Source organism: Mustela putorius, unplaced genomic scaffold (assembly GCF_011764305.1).
Source record: "Mustela putorius furo isolate JIRA1106 unplaced genomic scaffold, ASM1176430v1.1 tig00000151_pilon_pilon_pilon, whole genome shotgun sequence".
NCBI classification, from domain to species: domain Eukaryota; kingdom Metazoa; phylum Chordata; class Mammalia; order Carnivora; family Mustelidae; genus Mustela; species Mustela putorius.
Genome location: NW_025421296.1, coordinates 6,176,314 through 6,197,449, shown reverse-complemented (window position 1 = coordinate 6,197,449; position 21,136 = coordinate 6,176,314). Strand labels below are relative to the sequence as shown.

Genomic DNA, 21,136 nt, shown 5'->3' with positions numbered 1-21,136 from the left:
GAAGGACAAATCCATAGTGGAAGGGAGAACCCAGTATGCTTTCAGATCCTGCCCTCACTTCCAATGTGCTTGGTATCCAGTCAACACTCAATCATGTTTTTTGGAGGGAGGGAGAGAGGGAAGGAAGGAAGGAAAAGAGAGAGGGAGGAATGTCTACAATTTCATCTCTGAGGCTTTAGAAAGTGGCAGAATAATGGGTGTATCTGATACAGTTGGCCAACTCAGATTCACATGATCCTGAACTGTGAGACACATAATTATTTCGCTTAAACCACCTTTGCAAGACAGGGCACTAAGGGTTAGATTTTGGCCATCAGCAACTACATCACCCCACCTGGACTTCTTTTATGACCTGGAACAAGCACTTCAGTGAAGTATACACATTTTCAACACTGCAGGATCAATCTACTTTATGTAGATATTAGACATGGTATAAAACACACAAGTCTCCTTTTTATTCTCTGAGAAAATATGAAAATTATGACAAGGGTGAAGAGAAAATTGTTCTGAAATCTGATGATTTTCAATTAAGTTTCCAGAACCATAAAAATAAGATTAAAAAAAAAGAAAACCTCACCCCTCTGTGAGTGACAGCATTTTTAAACCAGAAGGAATCACACTGGCTATCACTGAGTAGTAGCATTTTGATGTAAAATACGCCAGCCTGAAAACCACTGACCAAAACATCTAAATTAAAGAGTAACAGGTAAATGTGTTCCCCTTTCTTTTATGGAGGCATTAACTTTCTCTACCTTTGAAGTTCACTGGGTATCCTGTTTATTCTATGCCAAATGAATTTTCTCATTACTGGAAGGAGACACAAGTTTCCTAGATTTATAGTTATTTGTAACTTGGAGGTTATCTATTAAAATAGCCTTTCTAAAGTAGAAATCCTTTCAAAGACATCCCTGCTAGAGGATCAAAGAGTTACTGCTCTCCAAGACTTGAGTAATTTACTCCACATGCTTGAAAGTCTCCTTCTCCATAGTTTCTTAGACTGGACTTTTGCTGAAAAAAAGGAAAAAGGTGGGCAGTTTTTCCATTTATGGAAAAACTGAGTTCTACTTCCTATCATGAAGCACACTCTTTGAAAAGGTGTTTATGGACTGATAAATATGAAGTTTTGTAACCATCACAATTATAGGAGTGTTGGGGTGGCTCAGTCAGTTAAGCGTGGACTCTTGATTTCAGCTCAGGTCATGATCTCGGGGTCCTGAGACTGAGCCCCACATCAGGCTCTGCACTCAGCAGCAAGTCTGCTTGTCCTCCCCCGCCCTCTCTGCCCTTCCATGCGCATGCACGTGTGTGCACAGCTCTCTTTCTCTCTCTCTCTAAAATAAATAAAAATAAAATCTTTAAAATTTATTTTAAAAAAACTATCACAATAGTAAGTTGAAGGTTTTGTGGTGCCAGGTGTTAACTAAAATTTAAAATTTTCCGATTAGGGCAAAATTTAAGAGATGGAGACAAAATTTAGAATGTCAACTAGACTAATACTTATGTTCTCTTTAACTGAATTTAAAGTGAAGAAAGCGAGAGGTTGGGTGTAATAAATGCAATTCACCGGTGACATTAAAACTTCACGCTCAAGGGGCACCTGGGTGGCTCAGTGGGTTAAAGCCTCTGCCTTCAGCTCAGGTCATGATCCCAGAGTCCTGGGATCGAGCCCCACATCGGGCTCTCTGCACAACAGGGAGCCTGCTTCCCTTCCTCTCTCTCTACCTGCCTTTCTGCCTACTTGTGATCTCTGTCTGTCAAATGAATAAATAAAATCTTAAAAAAAAAAAAAAAACAACACTTCATGCTCAAAACAACGGGATGTGGTGAACAGCAGACTGCTCTCTGCTTACCTCTTCGTAGACCTTCTGAGCGTTGTGATTATCACCTATCAAGAGATACCCCACTCCAAGGTCGTTCTTTAAAGACATATCATCAGGAAACAGCTGAACTAACTTCTGTAGGGTAATCAGGGAGCCTCTCATGTGACCTGATTTGGTGTGAAGAGGAAAAAAAAAGAAACTCAACAGAAATAAAAGCAGATCCTGGTCATCTTCGTATTGAGTCTACAAAGCACAAGAGACACGAGAGACTATCATTTTCTGAGTTCACCAACATTTATCTTCTTATGTCAAATGCCCTCTTTGAAAAGTTTTATCAATTCCTTGTTAAAAAACAAACAAACAAACTGTTTCACTGGGTTATCTTTGGTTTGTTACAATTAATTTTGATTTTATGAATAGAGAGAAAATAAAAAGCCTAAAGGATTTTGGGTGTAGCACCCTCTGTGAAACTTGAAAAAAGGCACTGGGGTATATCCCTCATGCTAGTTCCAATTAAGTGTCTTCATCTCCAGGTAATGAATGAATGACCTAGTCGAGGAGCAAGAAGACATCAGCTGGTATTATGGGACCCTCTGGTGGATGATAGGATGCTATGCACAATAGGAATCATGAACACCCCAGCCTCTGTCAAGTTTTAAGGCTATGTGATGGAAACTTAAAATTTCTGGGGCCAACTGTCATTCCTCCTCACCACAGTTGAAAATAAATTGAATATGGGAAAATGTGCAAAATAAGACCAGTATACATGATAAGATAACTTCCCTAAAGGGTTCAGCTGCCCACAAACTAAGTATTAGCCAAGAGTATGATAGGACTATCAATAAGCTCATACAGTTGTGGGTCCTGCTAACAGATACAACTACCTGGCATAAAACACCACCCAGCTTATTCCACGGCCTTCTTCCCATTACTAGCCGATTTTGGATTGGTTAGCTTGGTGATTTATCCCCTCACGCACAAATCTGACTTTACTTTTCTATACATTCCCTTCCCCCTCATCTGGCCAACTTAGTTCATACTTTTTTCTCTGCTCCTGTATTTCCCTTATTAACCATTGCAAAGGTCTGGGTAAACATCCCTCCAGCTGCCCTTCCTGTCTCCTTTACTCTGCATCATGCAGCCCTGCTCTTCTGGGAGTAAACTTCACCCCCTTGTCACCTTCAATAAAATCTTCTTCCTACAATCCCTTCCTTATACAACCTCTTCTTATGAACTTGCCTCATTCTCATTTGGAGGAAGATGAGACTATATTCAAGATGGTTGCAGAAGGGGGTTAGAGGTATTAGTAGATTCTTTCCCCAGGGCCAGGAATAAGGGGAGGCAAGTGAGGTGCTCAATGCAAAGTTTATGAGGCTGCCAAAAATTCAGTCATCCAGAGGCGTGATGTTTTTATACATTCTTTCTAAAAATCAAAATTAATGTAAAAAATCCACAATGGACAAAATATCAAAATTTGAAGGACAGAATGAGTAAACAGAGTTTAACCAAGGCATATTGGAGCCTGAGGCAAGAGGAAAGCTCAGTGCTACTAATTTTGTACCCGAGGCAACTGCCTCCACTGAGTCCCAACCTTGCCTTTCCCATCCTGTGGGTGCTGTATGTTTTCCTTCTTCTGGACTAGTCCATTTGCATAGAAATTTAATGGACTCTTTCTTCTAGTTTCTAATCATCCCTTGGGTTCTACTCCTATCAGACTTAGGTCATTTACCAAAGTGACACAAGTACTCTTAATCCTAGCCCTCAGGAAACTGGTAACAGGGTCAGTTGGCCTCTGGTATCACTTAGATGAGCCTCTCCTAGTGGCATCAATGACTGTTCATGTAACGTATCAGGCCACTAGCACCCGCCTGATAGGTAACACCTGGCCTAGACGCTTCCATCTGGTTTCCTGATGACAAGTTAGGTGGAAGAGAATCAGAAGCCTGGTCATAATGAAGTTAGGTCCGAGCTAGTCTTACTTGCCTTTGGCCCCGGCACTTTGGTCCGAGAGGAGGATGCTCTATGCTGCTCTTTGCAAAGCAGTGGCAAATTTACTTAGAGATTTTAAAAGGCTTTTCCCCTATCATTTTCCTTGGTCTAGAGTCAAACTTTATAGGCAAAATTTTTAGTGTCTGGAACTTCTAATATTCCATCTTTTATAAAAACTGTTCTACAGGGGCATCTGGGTGGCTTAGTCAGTTAAGCAGCTACCTTTAGCTCAGGTCATGATCCCAGGGTCCTGGGATCAAGCTCCACGTTGGGCTCCCTGCTCAGGGGGAGCCTGCTTCTCTCTTTCCCTCTGCCTGCCCCTCTGCCTACTTGTGCTCTCTCTCAATCTCTTGTCAAATAAATAAATGAAATCTTTTTTAAAAGCCAAGAAAACAGAAAAATTGTTCCATTGATAATCTCAACACCCATGAATAGATCTGTTATTGTTAAGAGAGAAAAGAGTCTGGCACAGCAGGAAGAGTTTTGATCCCAGACCCATTAATTTATTAGCTGTGATTCCTTAGGCAAATTATCCAACCTCCCAGCATCCCATCTACATCAGCTTTAAAATCGGTGGGTAGGAGGGTAGTGGGGAAAGGTGGTGAAATACCATCTGCATCTCTGTAAGTATTAAGGTCAGGACCATTTCTGTCTAGGATCCATTCGCGTAAATTACCTGAAAGTAGTTATGAAACTCAGGTTCCCTCCTAGGTAGCTAAGCTCTTCTAAGAGCACAGAGCACGGCATTTGGGGCTGAACTAACTCTTATTGTCTTACCCAGAAACTGCTGTCTGTCTGAGCGCCGCTTCAAGGTCAGCTTCAGCAAGTCTGTGGGGACATCAGGCAGGCTGGCCACCTCCTGGTAGGTTTCGATGGCCCCACGCAGCACCTCGTTGCTCCTTCTTTTCTCAGCCAGATCGTCTTCACACTAGAGGAAGTCCCCACAATGGGTAAGTGTCCCATGACAGGCTGTATTTGTAATCATCCAAAATATACATGTAATGTCAATTTCTGGACATGCGGGAAAAGCATTTTGAGACAGATTAAAAACTCTTTATCAAGAGATTAAAAAGCAGACAGAGAAAAGCGACGCAACGTGCTATCTCAATAACATGAAGACCAGTCAGCTACCAAGCTACAGATGAGAAAAAAATATAAAAGGAGGAATAATTAATGTATGCTGGGTTGACAGAGATATGTATCATGCTTCACATTCATATTTCAAAGACAGGGCTCCAGTCCGGACTTCGTGTTTCTCGGCAGTTTGTCTGCATGTTCACGCATTCATTCAACAACTATAATCCAGGAGCTACGTGGCAGGCAAAGTAAACAAAACAAATAAAGCTCTTTTTTCATTCTGCTTCATTACGAAGAGAAAGACGATATACAAATCAAAGTACTATGTGTCTGGTGGCCACGAGTGCTGGGGACCAAAAACAAAGCAGGCTTCGGAGTGCCGACGGTGGGGCAGTAGGAAGAGTTAGTTCAGGCAGGCTGACCAGGAATGAACTGAAAGAAGAGAGGGAGTGAGGCATGAGGCTATCTGGGGAAGAGCTTCCAAGGCAGAGAATATAGCAAGAGCGAGGCCCTGGGTGGGGAAGTGAGGGGGAGAGGATAGGCGGGTGCAAGATGGGCGGCAAGGAGGGGGCTGGCGAAGGAGCGGTGGTCGGGTAATGAAGAACGTGGTAAGCCATTGCCAAGTCCACTAGACTGCCACGACATGAGATGGAAAGACACCAGGTTGTTGGTTTTATTATTTTTTTAAATTTAAGATTTTATTTATTTATTTGACAAACAGAAAGAGGTTACAAGTAGGCAGAGAGGCAGGCAGAGAGTAGGCAGAGAGGCTGAGCAGAGAGCCTGATGCGGGGGTCAATCCCAGGACCCTGAGATCATGACCTGTGCTGAAGGCAGACACTTAACCCAGTGAGCCACCCGGGCGCCCCGACACCGGGAGTTTTTGACATGATCTGTTGTATGTGGAGTGGATCACACCTGTAGTGGGAGGGAGACCAGACTGAAAGGGCTGTGGATGAGCACAGCGGCCAGATATGGTGCTCTAGCAGGACCCCAGACCCAGTGATGAGGATGGTTTGGACCACGGTGGTAAGAATGAGGCGGTAGGAGGTAGGGAGATTACAGATACATTTTGAAGGTCAGAGCCAGCAGGTTTGCAGGTGGGCAGAAATGCGACAGAAAGGGAGGGAGAGAGGTCAAGGAAAAATTCAAGGGTTTTGGCTTGAGCGATACCCAGGGGGAACTGCCATCCCGAGAACGGGAGGACAGGGCAGTAACAGGTTTGTAGGCATTCAGAATCAGGAGTTCCGTTCTGGACATATTAAACCCAACACCCATTAGGTACCCAAGTGCAGATGCTGGATAGAAAGGTACATATATGCATTTGTGGTTCAGGAAAGAAGTCAGAAAGACTGGAGAGGATCTGCATAAAGGACTGAGTAAGGTAAGAAGAAAATAACCACAAGAAAGTGTTCTGGAGGTTAGGGGACAAAAGGTTTCAAGAGGGAGTGATCCGTCATGTTAGAAGGGACACCAGGTTGAACATCTTGGCTGGATTGGGCAATGTGGCACCTCTGATGGCCCTGACCATCTGGGACATATGGGACAACTGGGGACCCGTAAGAGGATGGAGCAGGACCAGAGGAAACCAGGAGGGAAGGAGGTGCAGACAACCCTCAAAGGGAAGCAGAGAAATGAGCCAGTAGATGGAGGGGAATGTGGAGATCAGGGAGAGGGATTTGTTTCTGTTACCAATGCGAAATATAACAGCATGCTTCAAAGCTGATACAAAAGAGTCAGTAGAGAGGGAAAATGTGATGATACAGAAGAAGCCACAAAAATCAGCATGCTTTCCTTCAGCAGGTGGGAGAGGATGGGAAAGGGGGCTGGAACTGTTCATCCCCGCTAACAGGTGGGAAGGCAGAGCACAGGGCAACAGGTGGAGGTGGGCCCTCAGTGCTGTAGCGGGAGCACATGGAAGTTCTCTCTGGATACTTTTATTTTCTCCAAGAAATAAGCAAGATTCTTTGCAGGAGATTGAAAATGGGGAGTGAAATGCTACAGTGATAAAGAGGGGAATGTGTAAAATGGTGGTCAAAATCTCACCCGATTTAGTAAACTATAATTTGAAGATTACCACTTGAGGAAAAATGATACCAGTTAGAGGCTAGAAGTCGCATATAAAATGTTTTTCTCCTAATACACATTTCTCCTAACATGTTCAGCTGTTTAAAATAAAGGGTGTGCAGCAGTCAATATATACAGCTTCCTGAAGAACCAGAGTAAAGCATAGCTCCACAATTTGAGGGCATGGTAAGAAAATGAGACATTCCTCCCTGATCCCAAAGCAAAAACTAGTAAGATTCAGCATAAATTGTTAATATCTGCAGAGAGCTTGTCAGAAAATAACACCTCAAAGAAATAACCTGTTATGTGGACTGATCAGGTAAGTTACACCAGATGATGAGGGCTAGGACTGAAGCAGAGAGAAAGAGAGAAGTGGACAGACTTATAATAAAGGAAAAGTGTTAAGACAAAAATCTCTGGATTGAAAAAGGGCAATTTACCCTTGCTTGATAGAAAAAAGCTTCAGAGTATACCGCTATCTGTTCATATCTGTAAATGGGCTGTCTCCATTATAGACTTATCTGCCAGGAGAAAGAGTTCAAGGTTAATGACTCACACTGGCCATCCTGCCCCTCTGGCCTTCGGTATATTCATATGCTGGCTTTTCTGTTCAGGCATCAGTTTCTTGTGAGTTTGGCTATGGTGAGTTACTCTCCAAAACATGATTATTCATAGATGACGTCTGAGAGTGATGGAGTCCTGGAACTGGGATAGCCCTTTGAGACCACATAGTTCACCCTCTTCAAGCTGGAGTCCTGGCTTTGGGTATCTACCAAATAGAGCCTGGATCTGGAGGGTCAGGTCAAGGTTACTGCGAGGACAAATGTCTACCAAGGTAATCCTTCCTTAAAGAAATCAGAGTATCAAGCTAAACCCAATCTAAAAAGAGAGGAAGATGATACAATTTATATACTTTGTTTCCTCCATTCCTGGCATCTCAAATTTCTTTATTTTAACAAAGTAAAAACATTTTACAACTTCCAGAATTGGGAAAATCTTGGTATTAAAAATGACATCTCCATCTTAAATTCTTTTGAATGAAAGTAATAGACTTGGCTTTGAAAATCAAAATCATATAGATTGATCATTATCAGTTTAGCACCTGTACATAAAATGATTTGGGCAGAAACTGAACATTTGTTCCAGGATGTTAACACCACAAAGCCTTCTGTTGACTTGAACTAATTAAACCATCCAAACTTCCTAGGAGATGTGTCATTTTCTGCCTCAGAGGCATTAATGGTTTGTGAAGATAATAAAGTGAATTGAATTTACGATTTAAGATGTTGTATCTGATGTTCAGGGAATTTGGTCAGAATTGATTTTCACGGTGATCCAAGGAATCAGACAGTATCAGTGATGCTTCAGAATTATAGATCATATTTAACTTAATGTTGCTACATTTTACAAGTTTGTTGGGGTATTTAAAAAAATTTGTTGGGATATTCCAGTGTAATTGTGTGATGTGCAAACAAAGGATGGAAAAGTCATCATTTCTTCCTCCCTATAAAATCCAGCTTCTTTTGAACTCTGATTTTTAAAATTTCTATGCATTTACAATTTCTTTTAAATTACTCTTTTAAAATTTAATTTACCATGCCTAAATTTTGCTTTATGCCACATTAACATTAATATCAATAACACCTTGTAGCACAATAGTTTAGAGATAAAAATTTTGCCTTAGGCCTAGCTCTCAAATTCCTACAGTTAAATAAGGATATAAATCCAGCAATCACCTTGGGTGACAGCACCACATTTATTTGGACTTTGGCCCCCACAATTACTACCACATACAAAAAAAAATTTCTAAAGCACAAAGTACTTTTTGTCACAATTAAGTTAACATTTGCATCAATCTTTTTTCTTTCTAGTGTTCTCTAATCAAATGACTAATCAAATGTTCTCTTAATCAAATGACTGCCAATACTAGTAATGAAGCTCATCACTTAAATGAACAGGCATGGTTTTTTGGTAACACATTCACTCTTGCCTAAGACCAACGCAGCTTAGCAATTTTGGAGGATTACTGACCAAATTCACGATATAACTGCTGTCTGCTACCCCTGGTCCGTACCATGGATAGGAGAAATGTTTTTGTGTTACTTTTTCACAACCTAAATTTATTAAAATTTAGGGGCGCCTGGGTGACTCAGTGGGTTAAAGCCTCTGTCTTTGGCTCAGGTCATGGTCCCAAGGTCCTGGGATCGAGCCCCACATCGGGCTCTCTGCTCCGTAGGGAGCCTGCCTCCCTCTCTCTCTTTGCCTGCATCTCTGCCTACTTCTGACCTCTGTCTGTCAAATAAATAAATAAAATCTTTAAAAAATAATAATAATAAAATTAAAATGATTTTTAAATTTATTAAAATTTAATTAATAAAATTTAACTAATAAGTTTTTAATAGGGAGATAAGAAGAATTCGAGGATCTGGAACAAGTGGTTGCCACCTTTAGCTCTGAGCAAAACATGTTTGTTTTTCCATAGATATGTTAGGTCCGATGTGAGTGCTGTATACAAGTCACTGCACTGACCTCTCCCCAAAGGGTGTTGTCAGGTTCTGCGTCTGGAAAATTTCTGTAGCTTTGCGCCTTTTGTTTCCCAGTAGGGTTGAGAATCTCACCCCTCCAGGCTGGGCTGTGGGAGCTTCACTGCCAGACACATTGTCTATCAGGCCAGGCTTTTGTCCTGAATTCCAGACTTCATAAAATTCAATGTCTCCTTGACATGTCCACTTGACTGTCCAATAGGCATCACAAACTTTATAGGGCGAAAAGCGAATTCTTGACTTCCTAGACCTGTTCCTCTACCCTTTTTCCCTGTGAGCAACCAGCTCTCTCTCTCCTCCTCTGGCCCAACCCCAAACCCAGGACTCCAGTCCTGTCTTCTCTGATCCCTACACCCAAGCCAACAGGAAGCCCTCCCCACCATCTCCCCATCGCCACAGCCATGGCCACAGTCCAGGCCAGTGCTCCCTGCGTACACCTACAGTCGTCCCCTATGCTTCTTGCTTCTACTGCTGCCCCTTTAATCTATCCCCTGCCGAGGAACCAAAACGATCTTTATGAAAAAACAAGATGGCCAAGTCCATGCAGAAACCCTGCAAGGCTTCTCAGGGCACAGAGAATATCATCGGTGAGGCCCTGGGCCCCCTTGTCCCACGTCACCCTCCCTCAGCACGCCCTTCTTTCTGTTCTTGAGTTTCTTATGCCAACATGACTTCCCAGTATCAGGTCTTTGCCCTCATTGTTTCCTCTGCCTGCCCAGCTCCTTCAGCTGCCCTGTCACGCTTCAGCCATTCGTCACCTCAGTAGAGAGGCCTTTTCTTTCTTTCTTTTTTTTTTTTAAGATTTTATTTATTTATCAGAGAGAGAGAGAGGAAGAGAGAGCGAGCACAGGCAGACAGAAAGGCAGGCAGAGGCAGAGGGAGAAGCAAGCTCCCCGCCGAGCATGGAGCCCGATGTGGGACTCGATCCCAGGACGCTGGGATCATGACCTGAGCTGAAGGCAGCTGCCCAACCAACTGAGCCACCCAGGCGTCCCGAGAGGCCTTTTCTGATCAGCGTATCTGAAGCATTGTCTGCCCCGTCACCCTCAAGCTTCATAGCTCACAGCCAGAAAAATCTTAATAGGTATGCTCTCCTTTTCTTTATGACGTATTTTACACAAGATGATCTAATATATTTATGTTTAATATGTTATAATATCCTTAACTATATATTTCTATATATATTTATTCAGGCCCTGGCTCAAATGTCACCTCGTCGATAGACTTCTCCCAAACACCCTAGCCCACATATCAACTCCCTCACACATCCTGTGGCGGTACTCTGCTTTTTACAGGTTCTCAGCACTTCTCACTGACAAGCATATATATATATATATATTTTTTTTCTATTTTGAAATAGTAACTGATGGGTTATATTTGCTTTTAATAATTCTTTTTTTTTTAATTTTTTATTTTTTATAAACATATATTTTTATCCCCAGGGGTACAGGTCTGTGAATCACCAGGTTTACACACTTCACAGCACTCACCAAATCACATACCCTCCCCAATGTCCATAATCCCACCCCCTTCTCCCAAACCCCCTCCCCCCGGCAACCCTCAGTTTGTTTTGTGAGATTAAGAGTCACTTATGGTTTGTCTCCCTCCCAATCCCATCTTGTTTCATTTATTCTTCTTCTACCCACTTAAGCCTCCATGTTGCATCACCACTTCCTCATATCAGGGAGATCATATGATAGTTGTCTTTCTCTGCTTGACTTATTTCGCTAAGCATGATATGCTCTAGTTCCATCCATGTTGTTGCAAATGGCAAGATTTCATTTTTTTGATGGCTGCATAGTATTCCATTGTGTATATATACCACATCTTCTTGATCCATTCATCTGTTGATGGGCATCTAGGTTCTTTCCATAGTTTGGCTATTGTGGACATTGCTGCTATAAACATTCGGGTGCATGTGCCCCTTTGGATCACTACATTTGTATCTTTAGGGTAAATACCCAATAGTGCAATTGCTGGGTCATAGGGCAGTTCTATTTTCAACATTTTGAGGAACCTCCATGCTGTTTTCCAGAGTGGCTGCACCAGCTTGCATTCCCACCAACAGTGTAGGAGGGTTCCCCTTTCTCCGCATCCTCGCCAGCATCTGTCATTTCCTGACTTGTTGATTTTAGCCATTCTGACTGGTGTGAGGTGATATCTCATTGTGGTTTTGATTTGTATTTCCCTGATGCCGAGTGATATGGAGCACTTTTTCATGTGTCTGTTCGCCATCTGGATGTCTTCTTTGCAGAAATGTCTGTTCATGTCCTCTGCCCATTTCTTGATTGGATTATTTGTTCTTTGGGTGTTGAGTTTGCTAAGTTCTTTATAGATTCTGGACACTAGTCCTTTATCTGATATGTCGTTTGCAAATATCTTCTCCCATTCTGTCAGTTGTCTTTTGATTTTGTTAACTGTTTCCTTTGCTGTGCAAAAGCTTTTGATCTTGATGAAATCCCAATAGTTCATTTTTGCCCTTGCTTCCCTTGCCTTTGGCGTTGTTCCTAGGAAGATGTTGCTGTGGCAGAGGTCGAAGAGGTTGCTGCCCGTGTTCTCCTCAAGGATTTTGATGGATTCCTTTCGTACATTGAGGTCCTTCATCCATTTTGAGTCTATTTTTGTGTGTGGTGTAAGGAAATGGTCCAATTTCATTTTTCTGCATGTGGCTGTCCAATTTTCCCAGCACCATTTATTAAAGAGGCTGTCTTTTTTCCATTGGACATTCTTTCCTGCTTTGTCGAAGATTAGTTGAAGCATATATATTTTACTTGTTTTGTCTCCTGGGATGCCTTCATCACCATAATGACAATGCCATACATTTTGCTGGTGGCTGCATCTGCAGTGCTTAGAACTGCATATAGGGGGCTTCCTGTAAGTAATTTTTAACGAACTGACTTTGTTTTTATTAACATATAATATTTGTTTCAGGAGTGCAGGTCTGTGAACCATCAGTCTTACACAACTCACAGCACTTACCATAGCACATACCCTCCCCAGTGTCCATCACCCAGCCACCGCATCCCTCCCCCCAACCCCCATCAACCCTCAGTTTGTTCCCTGAGATTAAGAGTCTCTTATGGTTTGTCTCCCTCTCAGTTTTGATAAAGTAACGTTTAAAATACCTCCTGGCTGATAAGATCCACAAGGGCAGAGACCTCTAGAGGGCTCATTATGATAATCCCAGGGTCTAAAAAGTACGTGGTACATGGTGGCTTTACAGCCAACTGCAGCAACCACAGGTGGGTGCGGAAAAACTTCACAGAATGAGGAGCTGGACGATGGGAAAGTCAGGAAAGAAAGGAGAGAGAGAGTGGAGACAGGGAGAGGGAAGCTGATAATATAACTCCGTTTTATATTTTCAAGACTTTCCTAGGCATACTTGCAGCCTCTAGTTGCAAAACTGCGGTTCTTATAGCTCAGAGGAGCCTGTGGTGAAAACTTGGCAGAATGGGGCATAACGGTGACGGGAGGTCAAGGACAAAAGTGTTCTTCTTTTTTTCTTTTCAAATCCAGGGAGAAGCCAGATGGAGGGAGAGCAGGAAAATGTTACTAGATTCACCGGGACGCAATGGCAATAACTAACTGTCGTACTTAAAACGGTATTTCTTGCTTGAGTGTACACATATGCATGAGAAATGGACTCTGTTTATAAGTTAGAAGGACAAAGAGAAATACAAATGGTGGGCAGTGAAAAAATCCAATTACACAGAACACAAGAACATCAAAAGAATCTTCTACGTAGGAATGATTTCAAATACCTGTGCCTTTCCGTATCTTGCCCGTGGACTCTGAGGGTATTTGCGCACTAGTTCTTGGAATGCACTCAATGCTTCTTCAATTTTCCCCTGTTAGGAAGAAGCAGTTACATAAATGCAGTAAGTTCAGATGCATAATGTTATTCAATATGGTTTTTTAATATTCACCAAATAATGTTGTCAAAACATCCTAGACTCCACTCTGATTCTAAAGACAGTTTTATCTAAGATTTTTAAAAAATTCAGTTCGGAAAACAAAGAAGTAAAAATGAAAACAATTTTTTTTTTTTTTAATAACAGAAACCTGACCAAGGATGTGTTCTAAGTCTCTGTTAAAGAAACTGCATTTTCCCTCTATACACACAGTTCCTACATGCATTATATTTTAACTTTCTTTTTCATTGAAGTACAGTTGACACACAATGTTACATTAGCTTCAGATGTACAACACAGTGATTAGACAACTCTATAGTTTATGCTATCCTCATCATAAGTGTAGCTACCATGGGTCACCATACAATGCTATTACAGTATTACTATCTTCTTGAAGAAAATAGTATTTTAAGTTGGGGAAAAAATACTGCTGGTGGCTGGAATGTCTTGGGGTCTGCCATGAGAAGTCTGCAGCACCTGTTGGGAGGATAAACTTGCCTGAGTCATAAGGCCACTGGCTCGTGGTACCTGTTAGCCACTAAACACTAGCATTGATTTGGCTTGCCTGGCCGACCGGGGAAACTCATGACTCTGTGTTATGTATCCCCTCCCAAAGCTTATGTGGACCCTTAAGAAGATGGTCCAAGCACCTCCACTAGGTCCCTAACCACCATGACATGAAAAGAAACAGAGGATGTGGAACAGGACAACTTGGTGAGCGTCTTGGTGGGGGTGAGGAAGCCTCTCCCCATGGCACTCCCTCCATGGCCATTCCACAGGGTGAAACAATGTCTCCTGGTTTCCAATGGATGGCCACAGGTCAAGGACACTGGGAACCACGGGATAGAGCCAGATTTTCTGAGATGAACTTTCACGGATATTTCGGCTCCTTCTAAACTAGTAAATCCATTCATTACTCATACAAATGGAAGCTCGCCGTGGTTTCTATGTTTTGAAGTTCACCAAGCTGAGTTTCCACATGACAAAAGTTCACCTCACCAGGGTGGCTCGGGAAAGCAGGAATGCTCGGCTGTCCCTGACACCCACTTCTGGAAGACTTGACTCAATAGTGAAAGGTCAGGCAACATCCCTATTAAAGTAACTTAGAATCATTTCTTTAGGTAGATAGCATCCAAGGAGGAGGTTTTCTTTTTCTCTCACTTGCCCGTAAGTGGTGCTGAAGCGCTGGTAGAAACATATGCATAGTGTCATGGCTATAAGCGCAGGCTCCAGAGCCAGACTGACGGGTTGGAGGCTGGTCTCCGCTGCTTGAGAGGTGTATGACTTAAGGAGAGTTACTGATGCCTCTGCCTCGGGTGTCTCATCTGTAAAATGGGGATGAGGGTACTTAACTACCTTGAGGGGCTGCTGTTACACTTATAACTGGTAGACATCACATGGAGCATATGTGGTGTGGGGAATGTGTGTGCAGCACAAAATAATGGGGCTCCTCTCACAGGAGCCTTTTACCTGATCAACAGGCAGGTTAACAAATAAATCAAACCAGGAACACATGCTTTACAGGACATGTACTGTCAGAAATGATTGTACTGCTCTTTAAAATATACTGTCCTCTCATGATATTAATTTCTTTAAAGATTTTATTTTGTAAGAGCAAGCAGTTACAGGCCCGTGGCAAACTGAGACAAAGCACAGATTTTTCATCTACTCATTATGTCCCCAACACACACAGCCTCCCCCATGATTACCATCCTGCACAACAGTGGCACATTTGTTACAAATGACAAAGGTACACGGACACATCAAAATTACTCCAAGTCCACAGTTCACCTTAGGGTCCGTTCACTCTTGCTGTGGGATATTCTGTGGGTTCGGACAACTGCATACTGACAGTATCTACCATTACAGCATCATGCAGACTGGTTTCACTGCCCTAAAAATCCCATGTTTTTACCTCTTCATCCCTCCCCCACCCACTTTTAAGGGATGAAGAACTCAATGTGAAATATCTTTTTCTGTGTGACTTTCTTCTAACTGCCTTTTTTCTTCTTCCTAGAAGAAAAAAAGGCACTGATTCCAAGCAGTTTTAAAATGACAGCAGATGAATTCTTGGGTTTCAAAGTCTGTGGCTTGAGGCTCTGCCCTCTGGGTCCTTGGCTCTGGCTACCGAGTTCTTGTCTCTGGCCACAGAGTCCTTGTCTCTCACCTCTGCGTCCAAGACTCTGCCCTTGGAATTATCTTTTCTTTTTATTGAAAGCGTGATTTGTTTTATCCATCTGTTTCCTGCCTGTAGAATTTTGGGAACCCACCATTTCTTGCCGTTTTTCCTGTGTCTCTCAGGTGGCAATGCTTCTCCTAGTATAACATTCTCAAAAGCCTTGTGGGTCTCTTTTGTCTGTGGTGGGGATTCACACCATTTGACAAGAGGCACCTGCAAAGACCCTCCCAGGATAATCCCATCTCTGTTCCCAGCTTCTGCTGGACAGCTGAGTAGATCCAAGAGTCACAACACACCCACTTTCTTCAGGAAAAGGATGTCCAGCATGCCCTTGGCCTTCTCTCCGGAGTACACTTTGCTAACAATGAACTTCCTGATTCTTCTGCAACTGGATAGACCAAGAAATCTCCCCACATTTTCATGTTCTGGTTCTTTTTTCCTTTAAGAGTTCCTTCCTTAATGATCACTTTCCTCTCCTATTTTACTGGAAGCAGGCTGCATCCTGGACACATGGCTTGGAAATCTCCTCAGTGAAGCATCCAAGTTCCCTGCTTCCAAGTTTTGCTTTGCCCAAGCCCGTAAGATATAATTCATTTAAGTTTTTTGCCACTCTGTAACAAGGACTGCCTTTTCCCCAGTTACAATAACTTGTTCCTCATTTCCTCCTGAGCTCTCGCCAAAAGTGCCTATCAACATTCTGCTGGTAAGGATAAGTATATTCTCGAAGATTATCGATAAAGCTTTCTCTATGGTGCTCCTCACTTCCTCTGAGCCCTCTCCAGAAGCAGCTTTCACATCCATATTTCTACCAACAGTCTGCTTAAAACAATGCAGGCTTTTGCTCTCATGCGTCTCGAAATTCTTCCGGCCTCTCCACCTTACCCAATTCCAAAGCCATGTCCATATTTCTAAGTATTGGCTATAGCAGCAGCCCACTGCCCGGCACGAAAATCTGGATTAGTTTTCTCCGGCTGCTGTCACAAATCACCAGAAATTTGATGGTTCAAACAACAGAAATTCATTCTGGAGAACATCAGTCCAAAATCGGTTTCACTGGGCTGAAACTGCGATGTTGGCACAGCCACGCTTCTTCCAGAGGCTCTAGGGGGGTCTGTTCCTTGCCTCCTGACAGCATTACTTGACGGTGCATGCATTACTCCAATCTCTACTTCGGTCTTCACATTGCCTTCTCCTCTCTGTGATGCCTTCTCCTATTTTGTCTCCAATTTCCCTCTGACTCTCTCTTAAAAAGAAACATGTGATTGCGTTTAGGGCCCAAGTGGATAAATTAGAATAATCTCCCCATTTCAAGATCTCTAAGTTATCCTATCTGCAAAGACCCTTTTTCTAAATACAGTAAGGCTTACAGGTTCCAGGGATTAGGACTTGGGATATTTTGGGGGGGGGGGAGCATTTTTAGCTTACCACATGCCTTCTGTAACTTAAATCGCAAATGTTGAGGCTATTTTTGTGAAAATCATGCTAAATGCACCATTACGATCTAAAACACAGGAATAACAACATTTGTAACAAATCTGCTAAAGCATTTTGTTCCTTCTGGATAAAAAGCTGGTCATCAAAAATATAAAAATAATGGAATATTGTGACTTGACCATGGCATCCCTCCAATCCCCTTCGGACAGAAGCGTGTTGCCCTGCTAAGGGACTGTCAGCCCTGTTCTTACCCCAGCAGGCTAGCAAAGTAAATGTGCGTGCTTCTGGTGTGGAGGAACTTCCGCTCCCTAGAATCTTACTAGAGAATATAGCTCCTAGGGCTATGATGCGGTTCTTACTGAAAAACTTAAAGGCAAGATACGATGCTTGTGAAGAATTGCCTAAAAATCCCCTTTCGACAGGGCTTACATTTTATCCAAAAACCAAGACAGTTCATTGGAGAGACAGGTACTTGGGCCCCACTGTTCTGGCGTGAGGCCAATGAGCTGTGCCCAAGGACATTAAAACACACCCCCACAGCTGTGTTGTAGAATCCACTGGTGCGATGTGAGGCCGGGAGCTGGCCATCCGTCAGCATACCCTTCATGAAGATCCACAGCAGAACAGTTCTCTCTAGACCTGGTGGAGGGCAGCTCCTCTGATGAACGCCATTCATCTTAGAGTGTGACGCTATTCCCTTTGCGTCCTGCCTACAGCGTATCCATTCATCCCAAGCTCCTTTCAGAGCCTGTGATGCAAACTTTCATGTGTTCGAAAGCCTCACTCTGACTTTATTACATGTTCCCTTCTCCCTCTCTTTTTCTCACTTAAAATGAAGTAATAAGAAGTGGGACACCTGGGTGGCTTAGTGGTTAAAGCCTCTGCCTTGGGCTCAGGTCATGATCCCAGTGTCCTGGCATTGAGCCCCCGCATAGGGCTCTCTGCTCAGCAGGGAGCCTGCTTCCCTTCCTCTTTCTCTGCCTGCCTCTCTGCCTACATGTGATCTGTCTGTCAAATAAATAAATAAATAATCTTTAAAATGAAATAATAATAAGTGAATATTTAAGTAGATCCTTTTTTCTACGGGTAAGGAAGAGTGTTAAGCAATACATATGACTTTTGAAAAACACATGATTGAATTAGGTTCTGATCTGTTCATTTTTTTTTTTTAAAGATTTTATTTATTTGACAGAGATCTCAAGTAGGCAGAGAGGCAGGCAGAGAGAGGGGGAAGCAGGCTCCCTGCTGAGCAGAGAGCCCGATGTGGGGCTCGATCCCAGGACCCTGAGATCATGACCTGAGCCGAAGGTAGAGGCTTTAACCCACTGAGCCACCCAGGCGCCCCTGATCTGTACATTTTTGATGGAAAAATAAAGTGACCCCATACTTTCATGCAACATAGTCCTTAAAGCTAGGCATGAACTAAAACTGGACCCTCTTTGTCTGGGGCATACCTCAGCATGGGCTTCAGCTTTTCCAAGGTGACCGGTTGCATCATTTGAAAATATCAGCCATAAAAATAACCTTAAAAAAGCTTTGTTAATGCTGATAATCCAGTCAATAATAAATATGGCTCCTTGCTATTTCAGAAGCAAGAATTGTAGCTACTTCCTCCACCCTTATTGAAGACTCGGGTGCCCCTGGAGGAATGCCTCATCATTTCTCCAGATAAGCAAGAACCAGAGAATACCCCATGGACTGTTCCAGCACTTTTAAATCCCACTGACTTATCTTCCCGTTGGAAACTGAGCCCTTCTTTACCATTCATTAAAATTACATAACAGTCCTTCTCCAAAGCTGTTCACTTGTCCTTTATCCCTAAAGTCACCTGTGAAACAGGCATCCCACACTCTCATATACGGCATTTAGTAAAGAGGAAGTGGAGGATGCCAAACGAGGGGATAGAAAAAGAAGACTCCTACTTCACTTCCATTAAGAAATGCAAATTTCCCACAAATAGTAGGTGGCTTCATTTTGTAAAGTTAAACAAGACAGATTCAGAAATCCTTCCCATGATTAAATTTAGGAACAGTGAACAACTTTGCTACAAAAGTCTTTGGAGTTACCCCATGTTTATTGGCTGCTGAAGAGGGTAAGCCACTCTTGGCCTGGGAACCTTGTCTAACACTAGTTACAGAGGTCTCCGTGCTTCCTGGTATGTTTCCAGTAAATACTTGGGAAGCATATTCTTGTCCCAACTCAGTTCCTAACTTGTGTCCTTTTATTGTTGCTTATTTACTTACAATACCCCGTCCCTTCTTTGCAGCCAAGGTCTACAGGATGAAAAAGCATATTACAGGAAAACTAATGATCATGATGCCAACTCTAATTCCAGTACAGGGTAGAGAAAGAGAAATTTCCATGACAAACGAGCAGATGATTCAGTGAAGGTGTTATTAAATGTATTATTATAAATGTTGGACCTGATAATTAGACGATGACTATGACTGAGTCAGAGAGCAAGAACTTCAATCTAGTGTCAAGTTATTTTTTTTAACTGCAATATCTAGAAACACACGCATGTCATATTTCAAATTAACTGAGAACAACACAAACCATATAATAGTCAGCCTGAAAACTGCAGGTGCATGAGGTTAATACTTAGTGAGAAGAATGCTAAACCCAATGTCATTTCACCTATCAGTAACTACCCTAAGCGTCCTGGACTAATTTTTTTCTTTTTGCATTGAGGTGCTAGACAGTTAAAAATGTTCACCTATGTGGCATTTGACACAGTTGATGATTTAAGAAAAAAAAAAAAAAAACTCATCTGATTTTCACAAAAACCAAGCAGGAAAATCACTTTCTATTCTAATTTTTTAAATGAGAAAACTGAGGCTCAGAATGGCCAAGTATTTTGTCCAAAGCCACACACCTGGTGGAGGGGAGGTGGTAGGCTGACCCCACGTCCACCAGCCTAACCCTTAGTTCTACTTCTGTTTGGCCATACAGGGACAAATTTTCCCTTTCACTTGATTCATTTCACTGGAATGCTGATGTGCTTGGGAAATAAAAAAATCCAGTCCACTCAAAGACTGCTTCTCTTATTATTTTGAAACAATTCAACAGTAACGCCTGAATTTATTGAACTGACCCATTGCACATTTCTGTGCCAAATGAAAACATCAACATACCCTTTTACGAAGTTTTTCTGCAGCATCAAGTTCAGCTTTAATAGTCTTATCAAATTTATTTAATAGTTTAGGCTTCTTTTTCTTAACTGAAAGAAAAAAGAGGTTTTTATTTTGTATTTCTTTGTCTAGAAATAGTTCTTAAGAATAGTGATGTACGAATAACAAGAAAACTCTCCGTGCAGGAGCAAACACACTCCCGGCTCACCTCTTTCCACCCCCCCATCCCCGGGAGGACATAGGCAGCAGCTGCCAAGTGAGATAACACAGCCCTTACTTATATGCTCGGGGTGTTCCGAGGAGCCTGGGTGGGTACTGGTATCCTGAAACTCACAGGGATACTGGCCTAGTTTCTGGGAGGAAAATGGTAGGTGTGATTTATAAACTTAGGATCGACTTCTTGGCTAAGTGCGCAAGACTGCGGAGAAGAACAGAATTTCACAGTCTAGCACGGACGGTCTTCCTGTTGCATCATGGGCTTACCACTCCAGCTATATTCCATCCTTCAGCCAAACATGACCATCCTGTGTTCCTCAAATAAGCTCTGTACCGTTTCTGACCCTACTTTCTCTAAGTAAAATGGCCTATTCCTTTGTTGGTTGTAAATATGTTCACCCTTCAACAACTAACTCAAAACCCTTCTGCCTTCCTCACTGCATTCCCCCTCTGGACTGAAGTCCCCATTACTCTGCGTATTTCTTTCATGGGCCTTCTCTCATGGGACATGTATTATAATCATTTCTGCAACTTAGTCCTTTTCCAAAACCTAAGCTCCTACAGAGGGGTGCCGTGTTGTAGGCACAAGCTGAATTGGTTCATGCTCACTGAGCATGAAGTCACATCCAGTGGTGGGTGGGGAGGTCCTGCTGGGGCCCACCTGGCAGTGCCCGTGGGGTGGATGGGTGCCGTGTGCTCCCTGGAAGCCTAAAGCTAACCATCCTGCTTGAGGGCTCAGGAGAATGACAAGAGGAGGGCATGGAAGGGT

At 42.7% G+C, this 21,136-nt stretch overlaps 1 protein-coding gene across 3 annotated transcripts in view; it reads right to left on the bottom strand.

Moving 5' to 3' along the window:
- ASPH (aspartate beta-hydroxylase) overlaps positions 1 to 21,136 on the bottom strand; it is a 219,549-nt gene that overhangs the window by 57,635 nt on the left and 140,778 nt on the right. For all 3 annotated transcript variants that reach the window (XM_045075744.1, XM_045075745.1, XM_045075746.1), the window contains 4 exons: positions 20,155 to 20,240; positions 13,258 to 13,344; positions 4,587 to 4,737; positions 1,851 to 1,987 (listed from right to left, as the gene is read on the bottom strand). In XM_045075744.1, coding sequence (XP_044931679.1) covers positions 1,851 to 1,987; positions 4,587 to 4,737; positions 13,258 to 13,344; positions 20,155 to 20,240 — 461 coding nt within the window. The remainder of the gene's footprint in view (positions 1 to 1,850; positions 1,988 to 4,586; positions 4,738 to 13,257; positions 13,345 to 20,154; positions 20,241 to 21,136) is intronic.